At 34.3% G+C, this 21,822-nt stretch overlaps 1 protein-coding gene across 4 annotated transcripts in view; it reads right to left on the bottom strand.

Annotated features, from left to right (window-relative positions):
* Positions 1-1,973: 1,973 nt before the first annotated feature.
* Positions 1,974-21,822, bottom strand: part of dennd5a (DENN/MADD domain containing 5A) — a 69,217-nt gene continuing 49,368 nt past the window's right edge. For all 4 annotated transcript variants that reach the window (XM_073835675.1, XM_073835677.1, XM_073835676.1 and 1 more), the window contains 12 exons: positions 19,464-19,616; positions 19,282-19,369; positions 17,677-17,761; positions 13,416-13,544; positions 12,967-13,088; positions 11,730-11,875; positions 9,250-9,368; positions 8,985-9,163; positions 8,783-8,865; positions 8,572-8,695; positions 6,338-6,506; positions 1,974-3,303 (listed from right to left, as the gene is read on the bottom strand). In XM_073835675.1, the coding sequence (XP_073691776.1) occupies positions 3,120-3,303; positions 6,338-6,506; positions 8,572-8,695; positions 8,783-8,865; positions 8,985-9,163; positions 9,250-9,368; positions 11,730-11,875; positions 12,967-13,088; positions 13,416-13,544; positions 17,677-17,761; positions 19,282-19,369; positions 19,464-19,616 (1,581 nt within the window). In that variant the 3' untranslated portion in view covers positions 1,974-3,119. The remainder of the gene's footprint in view (positions 3,304-6,337; positions 6,507-8,571; positions 8,696-8,782; positions 8,866-8,984; positions 9,164-9,249; positions 9,369-11,729; positions 11,876-12,966; positions 13,089-13,415; positions 13,545-17,676; positions 17,762-19,281; positions 19,370-19,463; positions 19,617-21,822) is intronic.

Raw genomic sequence — 21,822 nt, 5'->3', positions numbered from 1 at the left:
AAAAAAAACCCATAATCACAGAAATTCAAATTGTTTCCACTACAAATATTACAAATAACTATAAAATCATTAATAAATGGTTTCATGTTCCTGTTTATTTGTATTAGCATTTAGTGATTTTATCAAACCACCAATAGAAGTTGATTAATTATCAGTAGAGATTAACAGGCACCATTACAATTACCATTAAAACCAATACAATTTAAACCAGTAAAAACATAAAACAATTTTGTAATGATTTCCCAATATTAATTTTAATTTTTTTTGCAGGGCTAAAATGGCTGTTGTCGGCTATCTGCCTTGGAATGTAAATATTTTAGGAACATATTGCATTTATTGGCACACATATGTTTTCCTATGCATCTTTTTTGGTTTTGAAGGTTATCCATACTCAAAATTTTCCTTGATTATATTCTTTTTTTCATTAACAGATTGGGTAAAAAGCTGTTCTTGAGTCCAGTTTGGTTTTCTTTTATGTTTACATGTCTTACTATAAGCCATGATTATTCTAGTTGGTCAGCTAAAATGTTGTTTATATGCATATCTGCTATTTATGAAAAGCACACATGTATTTATTAGCTAAACATATACTGGTTTAATTATTGACACTAACTGACAGTGGCAACATCTTTATTTTAAAACCTTTATTCGAATATGGCAACATAATACCGCCCTCTACAATATTTTATGAATAAATGTCTGACAGAGACTCCTCACCTATCAGCCAATCACTGTGTGCATAGTTAATAAGTATACTGACATCATCCATAGCAATGAGGTCAACCCCGCCCTTACTCTTTGCGTAAGACTCTCTCTATTACTTAGTAAAAGTTTGTCTCAGCAGCTTTGTGAATAGGTTTTAAGAGAAAACTCTTAGCTAAAAACTTTTTCTGCAATTTAGGAGAACTCTTAGTGGTAAGATAAAATGTTTGGTGAATACGGGTCCAGATCTCTGTGTGGAGCACTGGCTGTTGTCAGACTCCTTGTGCAAACAAAAATCTTACTGGATTATTACAATTAATGACAAAATGAATGTTTGGAAAAGCAAACTGATATTTCCTACTGACACATTACAGTAAAATATAGACATAACTGACTTAAAACCATTTAGCTGGTGAAAATACTGTATGCTCTTTTTTTGTAAGCAATCTTAGTTTTAAAATGCATACCTGAAACATTAAAATTTCCATTAACTTTGAACACCATTCATCTTATTTTCAAAATATGCATTGTATTCTATATTACTCAAGGTCGGGTTTGTGACCCCTTTCTACTTGCTTAAAATAAAGTAATACGTTTAAGATCCAGCAATAAGACATCTGCATCTGTGTATTTTAGTTTTCATGATTGGTCACCCATTTTGTTTTAGTTTTCCTTGTTGAACTCCCTTTACTGATTAATTTTATTATTATAAAAAGACTGAAGGATCATAAGCATATTGAATTGTCACCTTTATTACATTTTATACACTGTACACAGTTGTTCAATATTTAACACTACATTACACGGCTTTGTCTATAAATGTATCAAGAGATAAAACACAAGAAAAAAACAAAAATAATAACTCCCAAAATGCTCATGCCAGCTGTGTTCGAACAGGTACCAGAACAGTCATGATGAAATTGGCACATGAATATCAGCCTTTAATGTGCTTCTCCCAGTTACATCCTACAAATAATGCTTCACTCTAAAACAGGTGAGTGATATTTCATCGATATTCAATAACAAAATTTTGGAGCTGTAAATATTGCATAGCAGAAACAGAGGGGATGCTGGGGTTTAACTAAGGAGAGGGACACAAACACAGCAACTGTGCCGCAGTTTAATTCTACTCCAGATATGGCATTGTAGTTGGCCACAGTCGAGACCTGAGGGCTGAAGAGATGGGGAATGTTACGGTACTTTGACAGGATTAGGTGAAACGTTAATCCTTTCTGCGCTGATTGTTTTTAGTTTTTACAGTCCATCAAGCTGCTCTTTTCCCATTCACTTTCATTGTATGGGGAAGAAAAAAATGAAAGAAAAAAGTGGGTATGGAACGACATGAGGATGAGTAAACGATGACCGACTTATACACTACCAGTCAAAAGATAGGAATAAATGCATTTTTTAAATAATTGCAGTTTTTGAAACGAGTCTCTTACGCTCGCCAAGGCTGCATTTGTTTTTTCAAAAATACAGTAAAAACAGTAATATTGTAAAATATTATTACAACATAAAAACGTATGCTAAAGCTGAATTTTTAGCATCAATACTCCAGTCTCTACAGTGTTGCATGGTCCTTCAGAAATCATTCTACTATGCTGATTTGGTGCTCAATTATTATTGGTTCTCAATTAAAAAAATGCTTCTGATTATTATCAACGCTAGAAACATTTTCTGCTGCTTAATATTTTTGTGGAAACAGTAATAATTAAACTTAAAAATGAATCAAATAGTCTTGGTGAGCATATAAGACTTCCTAAAAAATTATAATAATGATTAGTTTTTGACCAGTAGTGTAATTTTTGGGTGAACTGTCCCTTTAAGCTGATTTGCATTTAGAGAGAAATAACACAAGCCCCTGGCACTGTTACAAAAAAAGAGCCATTTTTCTCATCTTTCCTTCTTATTTTTTAAGTAAAAATATGAATTCCCCACAAGTTGTACTTATAAAGCATACTTCTACATCATTTGCTTCGAACTCTGCATTGTGACAGTATGGATTAGATTAGAGCACAGAGCAAGCAACCTGACACATATCAAAATAACACTGTTCTTCTCTGAAAATATAATAACAGTTTTTCTTACACGTTTTCCTTTTAAATATAGCCATTGTCAGCAGTCCACAACAACAACAAAAAATATTGAGCTTTCAATAAAACGGTATAGCACAGGTGGGGGGGGGGGTTCACCTTTTGTGAAAAGTATGGATCAAAATAGAAGACATTTTTGAATGTCAGTAACGTTGTTGATAAAAATTATGACACGTTTGAAAAGGCTCATTGCACTTAATATATGGCAAACATGACAGTAGCTTTAACGTAAGCCAGGTTTAGTCCTTTTGTTCAAGTCTCTCCGTGTAAAAAAGGTTAGTCCATGGTCCCACTGATCTGTGTTAGTTCTATATTCAGACGACGTTATATCCCGATTCCTTTGACGAGAGAGGCCTCCAGAGTGATATTGAATTCCTGCAGAGTCTGTAGCACTCGAATCAGAGAGTTCACCAGGGAATGGTCCTTTAAGAGCGCCGCTTCCTCATACATCTGTGCTGTGATTGGACACTCGGCGAGAAGCGCAATCCAGTGGTGAAGCAGATGATCTCTGTAAGCAGAAAGACGAGACCCGTGTCAACAAATGTGACTGATAGATATGACAAAAGAGTACAAAAAAACATTTAAAACTTTTTCTGGGGTTAGTTTTTTTTCCATATGCAGTTTACATACACCTTTTAGAATCTGCAAAATGTGAATTATTTTCCCAAAATAAGAGGGATCATACAAAATGCATGTTAGTTTTTATTTAGTACTGACCTGAATAAGATATTTTCACATAGCCCACAAGAGAAAATAATAGTTGAATTTATAAAAATGACCCTATGCAAATATTTACACTAGGGGTGGGCATAGATTAATTTTTTTAATCTAGATTAATCTAGATTAAATCTTGGAATTAATCTAGATTAAAATGGCAAATTTGAATTCGGCTGAAGGCATTTTCAGAATATGTGTGCTACCCAAATAATGACTAAAAGTAAGTCTTCGAGAACGGGCCAGGTGGCGCATTAGACCAGGCGCTCATCTCCTGTTTCCAAAATGCATCACAAACTGCTTGACAATTGCATTTACAACATAATTACCTATACAAACTTGTGTAACCAAGTACTTCTGCGCAAAAGGCTGCACGACGTGCGCGTTGCCGTTAAATACACAGATGCGCACGGGCATGGATAGCCTATCTGCGTGCATAGTCTTTGGTTAAACTGCGTTGCTTTTAGAAGCGTCAATTCAGTTGTTGCATATAGTTTAATGTCTTTATTGCGGGATTATCAAAGTAAATTATGACTCAAACTTGAGATTTTACTGGGGCACGTGCCCCAGTGAAAATCTGCTGTGCCCCAGTAAAATCTCAAGTTTGAGTTATAATTTACTTTGATAATCCCGCAAGGGTCTAGCAACGCACCTGCCCTGAAGCGGCTTCATAGCTGCATCCATGTTTGCACGTCTCGTTTGATGTGGTCATTTCACAGAAGTTGAAGACTCGTTCTCGCCCCCTACAGTGCAATTCGACTAGGTATACGTCATCCGCGCTAAAATATCAAGGTGAAAGTCATGATATCTTGCGTAGTTTAGACCCAGCTCCCAACCCAACTTTGAGAATAGATTAACGGCGATATTTTTTTTCGCCCGATAAGAGTCTCACGTTAACGCCGATAACGGCCCACCACTAATTTACACACATTTGATTCTTAATAGGGTGTTGTTACCTGAATGATCCACAGCTGTGCTTTTTTGTTTATTTATAGTTGTTAAGGAGTCTCTTGTTTGTCTCTTTTGTTTGTTCTTCAGAAAAGTCCTTCAGGTCCACATATTCTTTGGTTTTTCAGCATTTTGTGTATTTGAACCCTTTCCAATAATGAAAGCATGATTTTGAGATTCATCTTTTCACACTGAGGACAACTGAGGGACTCAGATGCAACTATTACAGAAGGTTCAAACGCTCACTTATATTCCAGAAGGAAACATGATGCGCATATATATATATATATATATATATATATTTTTTTTTTTTTTTTTTTTTTTGGCGCATCAGTGAGTGTTTGTTGTCCCTCAGTTGTCCTCAGTGTGAAAAGATGGATCTCAAAAGCATACAGTCATTGTTGGAAAGGGTTCAAATACACAAAAAATGATGAAAAACCAAAGAATTTATGAGACCTGAAGGATTTTTTTCCAAAGAACAGTGAACAGTTTAACTGTTCAGGACAAACAAGGGACTCATGAACAACTATCACTAAACAAAAAAAAAAACACAACTGTAGATCATTCAGGTAACAACACAGTATTAAAAATCTAAATTGAACAGGGTCGTTTTTTATAATTTCAACCATTATTTTCCCTTGTGTACTTTATGTAAACTTTATGTGAAATATCTTATTCAGGTAAGTACTAAATAAAAAATAACTTTCAACTTAAACTATATGCGTGATGTTGATGAAATTGTGCGCTACAGTCAATTCTATTCTACTCAATTGCAGTTTCACCCACTGGTTTTTTAGTGTTTTTCCTTCCAAATGATCAACCAATGCATTAGGGATGGGCGATACCACTTTTTGTTTTCGATACGATACCGATACTTTTAAGGCCAGTATCATCGATATCGATATCGATACCGATACGATACTTCTAAACTTTTAAATTACTACATTTATTAAATTAATAAGACTAAAATATGTAATTATACCCTTAACTTTATATTTGTAATGCATTTTAACATTTAATATGCCTTAATTGCAACTAATTAACTTTAATTTTTTACACATGGTTAAAATATGTTTACTGTAGTGGTAACTACAAAACCTATAATTGAAAATACTTAGTTTCATAAGGGGCTGCCAGTGACAGGCTGTTGCACACATAAAATACAACATTTTTATTCTGACAGTGTATAATTTTTATTAACATTACTACAAAACATGATCAATGAACTTTAAGTGTTAATTTAAAGAAATGTAACTGCACAAATTACGTAGGCTACAATTTCAGTTTGTTTATTGTGAAATAGCTCAAACATGTTTTTATTTTCTGTCCTCTGATAAGCATTGCTCTGGGCTGCCGTTCCCAAAAGCATCAATGCTTTCTTATGATACTTTTGGAACGCAGCCCTATTTGAATGCACTGTCTGAAGTGAGTCAATGCTCTCTGTGATTGATTGGTTCTGTCTTGCAACATTTGCGTGCGTTCAGATGAGTAGGAAAATTGTTATATCATGCAGTTATTCCCTAACATAGGTTATACGTCCAAATTCAATGCACATTGTACGCCTTGCTTTTTGTTAAATAAAACACACCTTAGTATCGATATTTTTAATCTGAGTATCGATACTTTCGATACTCGATATATCGATACTTTAGGATCGATATGCCCATCCATACAATGCATCATTTAAGCCAAATCTATTTTAAATGCACAAATAAATGAAATAGATCAAGAGAAATTTTAGAATTGTGATTGGGATTAGGATTGTGATTTCTAGAGTCAGAATCAGATTGTGCCTAATGATTCCCATTCCAGCAAAAGAGCATGTTGGTTCTCAAAACTCAATTCTAATAGTCAACAATTCGATGAAAACATCGACCAACCTGGCTCCAAGACACACGAGCATCTGAAACTTTCCGTCTTTGCCGATGTTTCTGGGTGTGCTGTTGATGGCGCGCATAAAATGGCAGAAGTGACGCACCCTCATCTGCCAGTTCTCATCCTGGGTCATCTGACTCTGTTCCGAACTCTCAAAGTAGACCTGCGCTTTTTCTGTGGAATAGACAAGAGGATTTAGGAAAATTTGCAACATTTTGAGGTTTTATGTTCTTGGTAAAATTTAGGTTTGAACAAACTCCCAGTCTCCACTTTAAACTATGAACCGCACATAGTTCTTGCACTAACCATCTGATGCAATTTCTCAGTGTACTAAGATTAAATCTAATTGGCTGTTTTTACAAAACCTCTGAGAGTAAAGGCACACAAGTGTTTTTTTCAGTCAGTCTAGAAACACATTGTGCTTCAACAAGGCCTTCTGAGTATGAAAGCGTGAAAGTGACTTTAAAATACACTTCGAAAAAAGCTTTTTTTTATTATCTTCTTCCATGCTAGTATGGTATATGCACAGCTGTTCAAAAGTTTAAATAATTTTTCTTTTTTAGTGTTTTGAAGAAAGTTTTTTATGCCGGCCAAGGCTGGATTTATTTTCTATTCAAAAATAAGGTCCAACTATGAAAGCCTGTTTCCACCATGGAATTTTTAAAAAATGTATGAAGCAATGGAACTTTTTATCTCAAATTTTGAGCTTAACATTTTAAATGTTTTTTTAAAGAAGTCTCTTCTAATAACCAAGCCTGCGTTTATTTAATCCAAATTACAGCAAACACTGTAAAATTAGAAGTATTTGTACTATTTAAAATAACTGTTTTCTATTGAATATATTTTAGAATGTAATTTTTTCCTGTGATTTCAAAGCTGAATTTTTAGCATCATTACTCCAGTCACATGATCCTTCAGAAATTTTCAGAAATTCTTTCTATTCGTCAAAGAATACTTACAAAAAGGTTCAAAGCTGGATTTATTTTAAATAAAAAAAATGAGGTAAAACTATAAAAGCCTGTTTCCACCATGTAATTAAAAAAAAGTATGAAGCAATGCAACTTTTTATCTCAAATTTGGACTTTTTCTCTCAATTCTGAGCTTATACACTTCCAGTCGAAAGTTTTTGGACTAAGATTTTTAATGTTTTAAAAGAAGTCTCTTCTGCTTACCAAGCCTGTATTTATTTGATCCAAAGTACAGCAAAAACAGTACATTTTTGTACAATTTAAAATAACTGTTTTCTATTTAAATATATTTCATAATGTAATTTTTTTCTGTGATTTCAAAGCTGAACTTTTAGCATCATTACTCCTTCATAAATCTGATTTGCTGATCTTTGGATCTATTTGTCAAAGAATCCTTAAAAAAATTGACTCAACTGTTTTGAATATTGATAGTAATAATAATAAATGTTTGATTTCTGAAGGATCATGTGACACTGAAGATTGAAGTAATGATGCTGAATATTTAGCTTTGATCACAGGAATAAATCACATTTTAAAATATATTCAAATAGAAAGTTATTTTAAATAGTAAAAATATTTACCAATGTTACTGCTTTTGCTGTATTTTGGATCAAATAAATGCTACTTGGTGAGCAGAACATAAAACATAAAAAAATCTTACGGTCCAAAAACTTTTGACTGGTAGTGTATCAGTTTTTTTCCCCGCCATGATATAAAAAAATACAAAAGGTAATTGCAGCATTTTATCTTACAATTCTGACTTTACTTGTCACAATTTGGACTGTTCTTATCGGAATTGCAAGTTTATATCATGCAATTTTGAGTTAACATCTTGTAATTATTAACTTTTTTTTCTTAGAATTGTAAGTTTAAAAAAATCTGAATATTGAAATTCAGAGTTGATGAAAAAGGCAGAATTGTGAGAATTTCAGGAATTATTATTTTTTTAATCCTGCGACAGAAACAACCTTCCAAAAAAAAAAGGTATATTTGTTAAATATCAATACAATTTGAAATAAATGTTCATTTTAATTTATTTTAAAAAAAGGTCATTTATTCTTTTAATGATTCAGCAGAATTTTCAGCTTTCAGTCTTTGGTGTCACATGATCCTGAAACCATTCTAATGCGTGTCAGTCAAGCTGCTTTTCCTGCCTAAGTGGGCGGTTCTTGACGAAATTATACAACAGTGTGAATACTGTAAACGTGAGCAATTAACAAACACTTCTACTAATAAGAAAATATTTAACGGAATGTAAACGTTTTCCTTACCTAGAAAGTCCCAAATGAAGACATTTTTGAAAAGACGTGGTGACTTGAAGCCATGCTGAAACACTTGCTCTAGAGCCCATACTAAACCATACTCTCCACACAGAAGCAATGTGAGGCTTCCTCTCTACAACAGAAGAATAAAGAAAGATCATTCATATACGCTATTTTCAGTCCTTTCCGCTGTGAGTTTTCACAGAAAACAATACTTTACCTCCTTTTCTGGCTTATGGAAGTGTTTGACGATACCATTAATCGCCTCTCCCACCCCTTCCTGGATCTGGCCCGTGTTTAACTCTAGTGGGCACACAACGGTAAACGCGCTTGAGACAACAGCAATATCCTCCAGCAATAAGTGCACTTATAAACTCTATGAGATATGACTTTTGACTTTTATGAGATTTCCAAGTACATACTTGGTTTGCTGTTTGGCGAAATGGTGACGAATCTTCGCATCATCCCGGGGGATTGCTGCATTGGAGGAGTCCGGCACAGTCTGTCCTCATTCTCCGTGTTAGTCACCAATTCGCCCACCAGTATCCTCTCCAAGCTGCCATCATCTACTCCTTTCCCGAGCCAACGGCCGCATGGAAACCTACGCAACAACAGTCCGGCAGTCAGTAAAGGATGCTAATAATGAGGAATAATGTGATTATGGTGCTACTAAAACTTAGTACTTACTTGTAGGTGTGCCCTGTGATCCCATTGCGGACCATTACACACTCCACTAGCCACTTAGCATACAGTCCTGAGTTGTCATGGCCCATCTGTACTGTGGTCAGCTTCCCCAGGTTCTGGCACTGTGCAAAGTACAGACAGAATTATACAACAAACCTCGACCAGACAGATTAACAAAACAGAAACTCACTTTGTAGTCAATATCTAACATGGTACATTTGATTCTTAATACTGTGTTGTTACCTGAATGATTCACAGATGTGTTTTTTTTTTTGTTGTTTAGTGATAGTTGTTCTTGAGTCTCTTGTTTGTCCTGAACAGCTAAAATCCTTAAGGTCCTAAAAATTGTTTGGTTTTTCAGCATTTTTGTGTATTTGAACCCTTTCCAACAATGACTGTATGACTTTGAGATTCACCTTTTCACACTGAGGACAACTGAGGGACTCATATGCAACTATTACAGAAGGTTTAAACACTCACTGATGCTCCAGAAGGGAACATAATGCATTAAGAGCCAGGGGTGTAAACTTTTGAACAGAATGAAGATGTGTGCATTTTTCTTATTTTGCTTCAATATTAAAGTTAAATTAAATTAAAGTTAAAGTTTTTTTCTTCATTTAATACTGTCTTTCAGAAGCTACGAAAGATACGTATAGGTCTCCCATAAGACAAAATAAGTTTAATTTACCCTAATCTTCAAATTCAGTTTCATTTTTACTCCCTGGCTCTTAATGCATCGTGTTTCCATCTGAAGCATCAGTGAGCGTTTAAATCCTTCTGTAATAGTTGCTATTATTTTCTCTTGTGGACTATATGTAAATCTTATGTGAAATATCTTATTCAGGTCAGTACTAAATAAAAAAATAACATGCATTTTGTATGATCCCTCTTATTTTGGTAAAATAATTAAAGGGATGGTTCGGAGTAGAATTGACTTCATTGCTATGCACTCCGAAGCCCATCTAAATACCCCATCCGAAGTTTTTTTTACCTTAGTCGAACATTTATGGAGATATTAGAGTTTTTCGAATTGCTTGTTACAGGAGTGAATGGTACATGTGATGTATCTCGTAAATTGCACCACTAAACGTGCAAGTAATCTTACCAAACTTGTACAGTAGTGTAAATAGGTTATGTACTCACAAAACGCTGCATCAGAACATTTGTAAGTCCACCATGAGTGTTTTAAAAACACGTTTTAGCCGATCCCTACTAGTCTCAAAAACTACAAGTCGACATCACTTCCCTGGTTTGAAAAAAGCACGTAAAAGTCCTCCTACTACATCTGTGTGCATGTCAACTTGTAGGAGGACTTTTACGTGCTTTTTTCAAACCAGGGAAGTGACGTCGACGTGTCGCCATTTGTAGTTTTTGAGACTAGTAGGGATCGGCTAAAACGTGTTTTTAAAACACTCATGGTGGACTTACAAATGTTCCGATGCAGCGTTTTGTGAGTACATAACCTATTTACACTACTGTACAAGTTTGGTAAGATTACTTGCACGTTTAGTGGTGCAATTTACGAGATACATCACATGTACCATTCACTCCTGTAACAAGCAATTCGAAAAACTCTAATATCTCCATAAATGTTTGACTAAGGTAAAAAAAAACTTCGGATGGGGTATTTACATGGGCTTCGGCGTGCATAGCAATGAAGTCAATTCTACTCCGAACCATCCCTTTAACATTTTGCAGATTCTGCAAGGTATATATAAACTTTTGACTTCAACTGTATATAGTAGGGCTGAGATGGTTGAGACGGTTTCAATTCACAAGCTAGCAACTGGATTCGATTTCAATTTGATTCATTTGGAATTGTAATTTTTCTCAACTAATGCTGTAAACTATAAAATGAAACTTGTCATTTGGGATATTGCCATATTAAAGTGATTTGTAAACAAACTCCTTCCTAGAGTTCCGTTTTCTAGCTAACTAAGATTAGGGTCACTGAATAGTTTTTCTGAGGTAAATGTGATGTTACATAAAATTGTTTACAAGCTGTTCTATTTGATGTCTTTTAGTTGAAACACTGATTGAGTTCATTAATTATGATAATGATACATTTTGGTAGGTTGTACGGTTTCTTTCAACATACTTTCTGTTGTTAACTTATGTTCATTTTGTGCAGTAACTAGTAGTAAAGTGGAAAAGATAATCAATTCACTTGCGATCTGCGTTTCCAATTGTACCTAAGCGCTAATGTGGTCATCTGTCACACCACATAAAAGACCACCAAAATAGCATTTATTGTTTGAATTTCATAATGAAACTGACAGAATTTAAAAGCAAAGACAAGCACACTACAAATAATATTTCATTAGGCTTTGTTCACGCATCAACTGAAAACAGCACGGATTGATTCTTGGTAATTAAGAATCAATATCAATTGATAAACAATAGACATTCAACCCAGCCCTAAAATATAGTGAAACGAGTAATAGGCAAAAAATATATATTTTTGTCAATTTATATTGACTCACCTCAAACGTAATCTCCAGAGTGTTTTTGGGGACCTGCAAGACCCCAGTCTCAGCTAGTTCCCCTGAGACACACACCCAAGGGTTGGCTGTAAACATGGAGCCACCAAGTTTCTTGCTGGGAATGATGACCACATGATATGGTATCACTGTGAACAACAACAACAAGGACAAGGTTGAGAGAAGAAAAGCAGAATGCAGAGGTTTTTTGATAGTAGAGTTAAAATAATACTCCACCCAAAAAAGAAAATTCTCTCATCGTTTACCTAACCTCGACGAACGAATACAATGAACACAAACAACATTTTTTAGAAAAATAATCCAGTTCTGAGAGTTCAAACAATGCAAGTGTATGGGTCCCACAAAGCAGACTCTTCAAAAACAACAGAAAATGAACTTGACGGTAATCCGGTTGACCTAGTTGATGAACAAATGTTTTCTGAAGGTTTGTGTGACAAAAGTAAAAATGTAAATGTTACTAGTTTAAAGGGGTGCAATTTTGCTCTATTACAAAGTCTTTATTTTGTTTTGGGGGTGCAATAGAACATGCTCTCATGCTTGGTGGTTTGAAAAAACGCATTATTTTTTCAATTAGTTCCGGGTTTGATGAAGGCCCGCCTTCCGAAAAACAAAATGTGTTGTGATTGGATAGCAGTCCCACTGCGTTGCGATTGGCGAACAGCTAGACGGTGTTTCAGTCCTGCCACGCCCCTTCCCAAAGCAGCAAGTTCCGTGTACAACTGTTAGCGCAAACTAGATTAAAGTGATTCTTAAGTTTTAAATATGGATTTTTCTTACAAAAACACATTGGTTAATTTTAATCCATAATTATTTCTACCTGGATTTTTCATCTAAATTATGAAAAAAAAAAAAAACATTTCAGTATCAAGATATACAGCAGTCAACATTTGAAGTGGATCATAAAAGTTCACTAAAGTTGTCTTAAGACAAGAACGGTATTGATTTTGATTCACTTCAATTGTTGACTATTGTATATTTAATATAACCAAGGATGCAAAATACAGAATATATATCATTCCACAATGAAATGCAAAGATATTTTATAAAATAGTTTTAGTTCCTATTGACTTCCACTGTATTGTCAAAACATATAATGGAATGCAATGGAAACATTCTTCGAAAAATCTTCTTGGCAACATCAGAGTGAGCAAAAGTGAGCTTTTTTCATTTTAGGTGGACTATCCTTTTAAAGGTATACTGTGTTAGCAGTGACTCTTACTAATTGTGGTGAAGACGTTGGTAAAGCAGAAGTAGTCCACAGCGTTGAAAGAAAGTAGATGGTAAAGGAACTGCTCCTTCTCATCATCACAGCGCAGAAAAGCATAGCGCTTATAGAGTTTCCTTCAAACAAACACAACCAAACACATTAAACCATACAGTACAAACCTAAACCCAAAAGCTTTAAAGGAAACAGTAGAAAGTTAAGTGCATGAGCAAAGAGTCTGAAAAAATGAGTTCAAATGCATTTCAGGTCATAAGAGGACGCCACAAAGATGAGCCACTTTACAGTTCAAGGCCCATTAATAATTAAACAAAAACTTCATTTTTAATGGCGCCTTATTCTTTGCTGTGCTACATCTCTTGCATTCTAACAGTCTGATACCCAACAGCAGCACATCTGATTTATAACACTGCCTTCTGTGTCACTAAAGAACTAGTCAATCTTACTTGGTGAGCTCATGGTCAGACAGAAGTTGTTTCAGGTGCCTGGACAGCAGTTTCTTCTCCATGGAGAGACGAACCCATGCCCTGGCCTTCCCAACATCTGTCTTGATCTCACTGATGTTCTGGATGTGCCTAAATAAGACAGACAGTGAATTACAGTCACATGATTTTGATTAAGAGACTTCAAATTGCAATTTCCACCAGAATTAAGTCAACGAGTTTCAGTATCAGCGTTTTCGTTTATCACAAAAATCCTTTCCCGAGTAATTTTTCTAACTAGCTGCAATGATACGCTATGAGCAATATAGGAACAGAGTTCAAATATGTAACCCTGGACCACAAAACCACTCTTAAGTAGCACAGCTTCATTTGTAGCAATAGCCAAAAATACATTGTATTGGTCAAAATTATCGATTTTTCTTCTATGGCAAAAATCATTAGGATATTAAGTAAAGATCATGTTCCATGAAGATATTTTGTAAATTTTTGATCAGTAATATGCATTGCTAAGAACTTTATTTGAACAACTTTAAAGGCGATTTTCTCAATATTTAGATTTTTTGCACCCTCAGATTTTAGATTTTTTAAATTGTTGTATCTCGGCCAAATATTGTCCTATCCTAAAAAAACGTGCATCAATAGAAAGCGTATTTATTCAGATTTCAGATCGTGTATACATCTCAGTTTCAAAAAAGCGATAATTATGAATGGTTTTGTGGTCCATGGTCACATTTAATTTTTTCATCACTGTAATATTCATTGTCAAAACGACAAATAATTTACTTCAGATCTTGAAAATAATAAAAGAAAAGAAACAAGAAAGTTCAAACTTAACTTTAAACGGAACAAGCTATTGTATTTCAATGACAAACATTGTTTCAGTCACTCGGTATGTTGGTGTGGGCAGACAAATGGCTTGTCACTGGCATCTAATTGCATCGTGACTGTATAGGACGCAGAGTTGGAGTCAGTCATTGAATTTTTTAATAACACTGCCAGAGAAGAGCTTCCTGCTCTAGAGATTCTAAGATCCCGAGAATAATACATCAGAATGAAATATTAAACCCAGAAATGAGCATTTTATCACTTCTGGTTCCATCATCTCAAATTCCACAAAACTTTCAGGGAAAATGTAGAGACTTATAAAGACTGAAAAAGCTGTCAGATGGTGGTGCCATCATTTACACTGTCGTGCAAAAAATTGGGATCAGTACAATTTTTAATGTTTTTAAAAAATCTTTTGTGCTCATCAAGGCTCTGTTCATTTAATTAAAAATACAGGAAAAAACTGTAATATTGTGAAATATTATTGCAACTTGAAACAGTTGTTTTCTATTTTAATATATTTTAAACTAGAATTTATCCCTGTGATGCAAAGCTGAATTTTCCAGTCTTCAGTGTCACATGATTCTTCAGAAATTATTCTAATATGCTGATTTATTATCAATGTTGGAAACAGTTGTGCTGCTTAATATGTTTTTTGGAACCTGTATTACTTGTTTCAGGATTCTTTGATGAATAAAACATTAAAAATAAATCTTTTGTTAACATTATACACTTCCGTTCAAAGTTTAGGGTTAGTAATTTTTTTCTTTTTTTTTTCTTTCTTTGAAAGAAATTAATACTTCTATTTAGCAATGATGTGTTAAATTGATAAAAATCGATAGTAAAGACTTAAATTGTACGAAAAGATTTATATTTTGAATAAATGTTGTTCTTTTCAACTTTTTATTCATGAAAGAATCCTGAAAAAACTATCACATGTTCCAAAAAAAATACTAGGAGCACAACTGTTCCCAACATTGATAATAAATCAGCATATTAGAATGATTTGACTGGAGTTATGGCTTATGAAAATTTTACTTTGCATCACAGAAATGCATTTCATTTTAAAGTATATTAAAATAAACTGTTATTTTAAATTGCAATAATATTTCATAATATTACTTCTTCTTCTGTATTTTTGATCAAATAAATGGAACTTTGATGAGCATAAGAGACTTCTTTAAAAACATCAAAAATCTTACCAATCCCAAACTATTTAACTGCAGTGTACTTATGGTGTTGATGGTGATGGTGATGATAAAGTCATTTGACTGTGGTGTAGTTAGTATTTAGTTGGGTTTTGGTCAAAGGAACCATGGTGAAGCTAACTTCCAGGCTGGTCTACAAAAGTATGTCATCACTGCAGTGCTTAATTCTATAAAAGTCTAAGGAATTTTTTATCACCTGCAAAACGGATCTTAAGCCAACTTTTCAAGAAGCTGCGTGATTTGAGATATTCATGTTAATTCAATAAAATGTATTAAATATAGTAATCTATTGGTACGCACAGGCCAATATGTGTGACCAACTTGTAAAAGATTTCCTCATGCAGTTTTCGCTTTCACATGGAATTCCCTGTTGCACTGATTCCAATTAAAATTCCTGTATTTCCTCTAAGAAAATTCACCTAACGACAGTAAATGTGATTGCACCTTAAGAGATGACTATATAAGAATCAAACAAGCCTTTGACAAGATACCGCCGTAACCTGCCGTGCACAGGTTCACCGAACTCTGCGTGCCTTTAGTGCAGTGGGATTTTGCCAGCGCTCTCAGGAGCCATTTGAGAAGAGAAAATGGGGGCAGGAGAAATGGTTCACAGACTCCCTAGAGCATCAGCCAGCCTGCTATCATCGCTCGCAGCCACTATCATGCATGCCACGTCCAGACGCATTCTCTTCCACTCCACCTCTGGTAGTCAACACTGTCTGACCTTCCATTACATAAATGTATTATAGCATTTAGTGCTGCCCTCCAGACTCTACAAACCGCAGATTTACAGTCTGCTGAAGCCAGATTGGAATTTGTGGACCTGCAGCCATAATATTGATGTACTAAACAATGCCATTGTCTTGCTATATTATGCTGACATCAGGAAAAGAGCTTCTATCACTAATACTGTTACTGAAATACTATGTTTATCAATTAGCATTTTCAGTAGAAGACGCTGACATGGCTAAAGAGGAGGGATGTCATGCAAAGGCTACCCTGCACTGCTATGTCACGGCACGGCACAGCAGGGGTCTGGTGCTAATTAGGCTGGAAATAATGTGGCGACATGAAACGTCTTGGTGCTTTCTTCACGCAATGTGAGGAGTCGACCTCCTTTCCCATACACACTGCACTACAGTGCAGCACTCTACTGATTATTTTCATAAAAATAAAAAAGTAAAATGTATTTTCGGTTCAGTAACTGATTTCATACATGTGATCCTATATTTGACCTTGGAATTCAGAGTATATTTAAAAAAAAAATTCAACATGTTGCGAGGTTTTTGGTTTGTTTTAGATTTTTACAAATAGTTTTCTAATTATTTTTTAGACATATTAACAGGTAACACTTTAAATTATTAAAGCAGTGATGTGCATTTTAAGTCAAAAGTTTACATAGACCTTGCAGAATCTGCAAAATGTTAATTATTTTAATCAAAATAAGAGAAGTCATACAAAACTAAATGTTATTTTTTTTTTTTAGCACTGACCTGAATAAGATATTTCACAATAAAGACATTTACATGTAGTCCACAAGAGAAATAATAGTTACATAAATGATCCACAACTGAATTTTTTTTTTGTTTAGTGATAGTTGTTTGTGAGTCCCTTGTTAGTCCAGAACAGTTAAAGTGTCCACTGTTTTTCAGAAAAATCCTTTCGGTCCCACAAATTGTTTGGTTTTTCAACATTTTTGTGTATTTGAACCCTTTCCATCAATGATACATCTTTTCACACTGAGGGACTCAAGGGAATTGAGGGACTGAGTGAATTTCAAAAGTTTTCACCCCCCCCAGTGGTTGGAAAGGGTTAAATTACAAAAAAAAAAAAAAAAAATGCTGAAAAACCACAGATTTGTGGGACCTTAAGGACTTTTCTGAAGAGCAGTGGGCTGTTTAACTGTTCAGGACAAACAAGGGACTGAAAACTCATGAACAGCTATCACTAAACAAAAAAAAAAGTTGTGATTCGTTCAGGTAACAACACAGTATTAAGAATCAAGTGTCTGTAAACATTTGAACAGGGTCACTTTTATAAATTCAGCTATTATTTTCTCTTGTGGACTATATGTAAACTATATCTTTGTGAAATATCTTATTCAGATCAGTACTAAATAAAAAATAACAGGGAAGCGTTTTTTATTAGAGAAATGACCTCCCTTTGGTGCGCGCTTTGTGCTTTGCAGATCGCAGATTGTTTTCTCTACACCGGAATGGTTTAATTCTCACCTCATGTCCTGGATCAAGGAGACTTTGAGAGGCGGCATTGCACAGCCAGCGTCTGACTTCCGTCTCTCCGTGTCATGAATGATACCTGAGACACAAAAACAGGGAAAATATGCTGAAAATGCAAACCTATTCAGCATGTTTTCAACAAAAGCCAGCTATCTAAGCACTACACAGGCTCTGATCCAAATCCTAGAAAGCTGCCTAGAAAGCATTTTTTTGGCATCTTAGGAAATTTGGGGGCTGTCCCAAACAGATTTGTGCAAAATTCTAAGGCAATCAATATATCCCAAAACAAACTTCAACAAAATAAAAAAGACTTATTGTAGTCAGTATTTAAAATGTATGTACACTGCTGTTCAAAAGTTTGGGATCAGTAAGATGTTTTTTAAATAAGTCTTTCTGCTCATCTGCGTTTATTTGATAAAAAATACAGAAAAAAAACAGTAATATAGTTAAATATTTTTGTAATTCACAATAGTGGTTTTCTATTTGAATACACTTTAAAATATAATTTATTCCTGTGATGCAAAGCTGAATTTTTACTCCAGTCTTTAGTCACATGATCCTTTAGAAATTATTACATGCTGATTTATCATCAATGTTGGAAACAGTTGTGCTGCTTATTTTATTTTAATTTTTTTTACCTGTGATACTTTTTCCAGGATTCTTTGATGAATAAAATAGTAAAAAGAACAGCATTTATTTAGAAATCCTTTGTAACGATATGCACTACTGTTCAAAGTTTAAAAGAAATTAATACTTTTATTCATCAATGTGTTAAATTAATAAAAAGCGACAGTGAAGCCTTATATTGTGAGAAAAGATTTCCATTTTGAATAAATGCTGTTTAATAAATCAGCATATTAGAATGATTTCTGAAGGATCTTGTGACACTGAAGACTGGAGTAATGGCTAATGAAAATTTAGCTTTGCATCACAGCAATAAATTCTATTTTAAAGTATATTAAAATAGAAAACTGTTATTTTAAATTGCAATAATATTTCACAATATTACTTTTTTTCTGTATTTTTGATCAAATAAATGGAACTTTGATGAGCATAAGAGACTTCTTAAAAAAAATTATTATCTTGATAAAAATTACATTTTCATTTTATGTGTGTGCATTTTGTGCTTTATAGAATACTATTAAAGTATTTACTATTATTGTATATACTCATATTTTTAAATAGCTTTTATTTTTATATATTTTTTTTATTTTACATTTATTTTAGGTTTTACATTTTTATTTTAATTATTATTATTTAGCTTTAATTTATATCTATTTCTGTTTTAGTAACTTTTAGTACTTAAACTTAATGCATTTCAATTAAATGCCAAGGCAACATTTCAAATTTTTTGTTTAAGCTTATTAAATTTTTCACCTAATATTTATATTTTCTGTCTGCTTTATTTCATTCAATGAAAATAGATGCTCATGCCTAATAAAGTCGGCACTGGCTGCCAATGGTTTTGTTATTTACTGGTCACTTTTGAGGTTCTTTTTTGGCAAAAAAAATGCTGTCTCAGAAGAAAAATCCTGTATAGGCAGCAAGATGTATGGAAATACAACGTGCAAAAATGATTGTATCATCTTAGTATTTTACCAGGAGGGCCGAGGCCTGCTGGAGTGGCGTCTCTCTTCTCTTTACTCTCTTGGTAATGTAAGAGATGCGACCACAATGCGGATTTTCCCTGGCAAACACACAGAGCAGGTTCAGTTCAAACAAACTGACTATATTACACATTACCACATTTATTGTATGCACAATGTATGTTGTCTATGTACCTGCTTGACCTGCAGACCGTGGCTCCAGATTCTTTCCAGCAGGTCACACAAGCTTGCAATGAGTGTGTTCTCCTCCACCCCAGTGATGCTAACCTCCCCGTGGCCCAGCTCCACTGCTTCCCGTCCCATCTTCTCCACCAGCATGCGTTTAGTCTAAACCAGATCAAATGAGGTGGTTATAGCTTATATCCTGATCTACCTGGATCACCCAGAATGATAGCAATACCACTTTTATTAAAGGGATAGTTCACACAAAACTGAAAATTTGATGTTTATCTGCTTACTCCCAGGGCATCCAAGATTTAGGTGACTTTGTTTCTTCAGTAGAACACAAAGATTTTTAAATCAAACCATTGTAGTCTGTCAGTCATATAATGCTAGTCAATGGGCACCAAATCTTTAAGAGTAAAAAAACATACTCAGACAAAACCAAATTAAACCCTACGGCTAGTGATGATACATTGAGGTCTTGAGACACATAACGATCGGCCCGTGCAAGAAACTGAATAGTATTTATATCATTATTTACCTCTGATCCACCGGAACATTCAACTGTATTGAGCGCGTTCAACAGCCGGCATGTGGCGCGTCAACATGCTCTGGAAATGTAGTCAATTTGAAAAGTCAACACTCCTGGATGAGTTCGCACAAGGAAACGTAATCTTTTAGTTTTTAATCGGTTGCCAGAATTAGGATAAGCACAAGCAGTGGCGGTTGTAGACTACTGTAACTTGGGGGGCCAGACAGGGGCCCCTTATGCTTTTAGGGGGCACGCTAACATTTGTTATGATTATTTTTCAGCCATTTTTCACTTTTTCATTAATGTTTTCTCTAAAAGCAAACTAATAAGCTTTTTGATTAATTTAATCCGACTAAAGTCATAATCGAAGTAGACACAAATCGAATTAAGACAGGTGGAGTATTCCTATTTTAGTCGCATTATCATAGACATGTACGCAGCTTAATCACACTATTCCCATTGTGTAGGACTTTTCTCCACATTTCGCGACAGGATACACACTAACGCTCTCAGTTGTTCGCACGAGCATATGCTTTGGTTTCATTTTTATTTATTTATTTTTTGCTACAACATGGGTTTAATCAATGCTCATTGCTGAAAAATAGTTTGTCTTTTATCATTTATAGTTTTATGGTAACGTAGTTAACATTTTTCATCAGTATTATTTGTGATTTTAATTTTGTGAACGGAAATCTCTCTTTTGTGATGGCTGAGGATGCTTTTCCCTTTTAATTTCAAATTCACAATCTTGGTTTTGCTTATATGTGACCCTGGACCACAAAACCAGTCTTAAGTCGCTGGGGTATATTTGTAGCAATAGCCAAAAATACATTGCATGGGTCAAAGTTTTTGATTTTTCTTTTATGCCAAAAATCATTAAGAAATTAAGTAAAGTTCATGTTCCATGAAGATTTGTAAAATTCCTACTGTAAACATATCAAAATGTAATTTTTGATTTGTAATATGCATTGTTAAGAAGCTAATTTGGACAACTTTAAAGGTGATTTTCTCAGTCTTTTTGATTTTTTTGCATCCTCAGATTTCTGATTTCAAATAGATGTATCTCAGCCAAATTTTGTCCTATCCTAACAAACCATACATCAATAGAAAGCTTATTTATTGAGCTTTCATATGATGTATAAATCTCAGTTTTGTCAAATTTAACCTTATGACTGGTTTTGTGGTCCAGGGTCACATATGTATAGGCTACACCTATCAATTTTCAGATTAAAACAAATTCCTAAAAGATGGATTTGTTATTTTTGATTTAACAGCAAAACAACAATAAAACAATGACAAACTAGCTTATATAGCATTTATAAACAAAAACGAATAAGTCGAGGCATGGACTACATCACATGCTGTATTATATGCTGACTAAAAACTTACAGAACGAGCAAACACTTAGCAATCAAATTAATTAATAAAAAATAAAAGAAGGCCTCCATAGCGTAATGTGAGGTTAACGGCAAAGATAACAGGATTTTCAAAATGAAAACAAACAAAAAACAGTAAAACTATACTGGCTTTCGGTGACAGTGCTTGCGTTTTTTTTTTTTTTTTTTTTTTTTTTCCTAAAAGCTGACTGGCTCTGAAACGCGAGCTGTGAAGCAGACGCTTTGGAGCAGCGCAACATGCACTCCACGGCAAATTTTAACTCACACATTCTCAAAAACTTGTTGCATGTCCAGAGCCCTGATTAGGTCCAAACGATGATGCAAATATAGCATGACAAATAATTAACTGCACTTCAAGCTTTCGTAAAATTAAAAGCGAAACAAAAATTCTATATACCATAACGAAGACGAACTGATAGCGTCGCGTTTGGATGTAATGTGT

Source organism: Garra rufa, chromosome 3 (genome assembly GCF_049309525.1).
Source record: "Garra rufa chromosome 3, GarRuf1.0, whole genome shotgun sequence".
Taxonomy (NCBI): Eukaryota; Metazoa; Chordata; class Actinopteri; order Cypriniformes; family Cyprinidae; genus Garra; species Garra rufa.
This window is presented reverse-complemented; position numbering and strand designations above follow the sequence as displayed.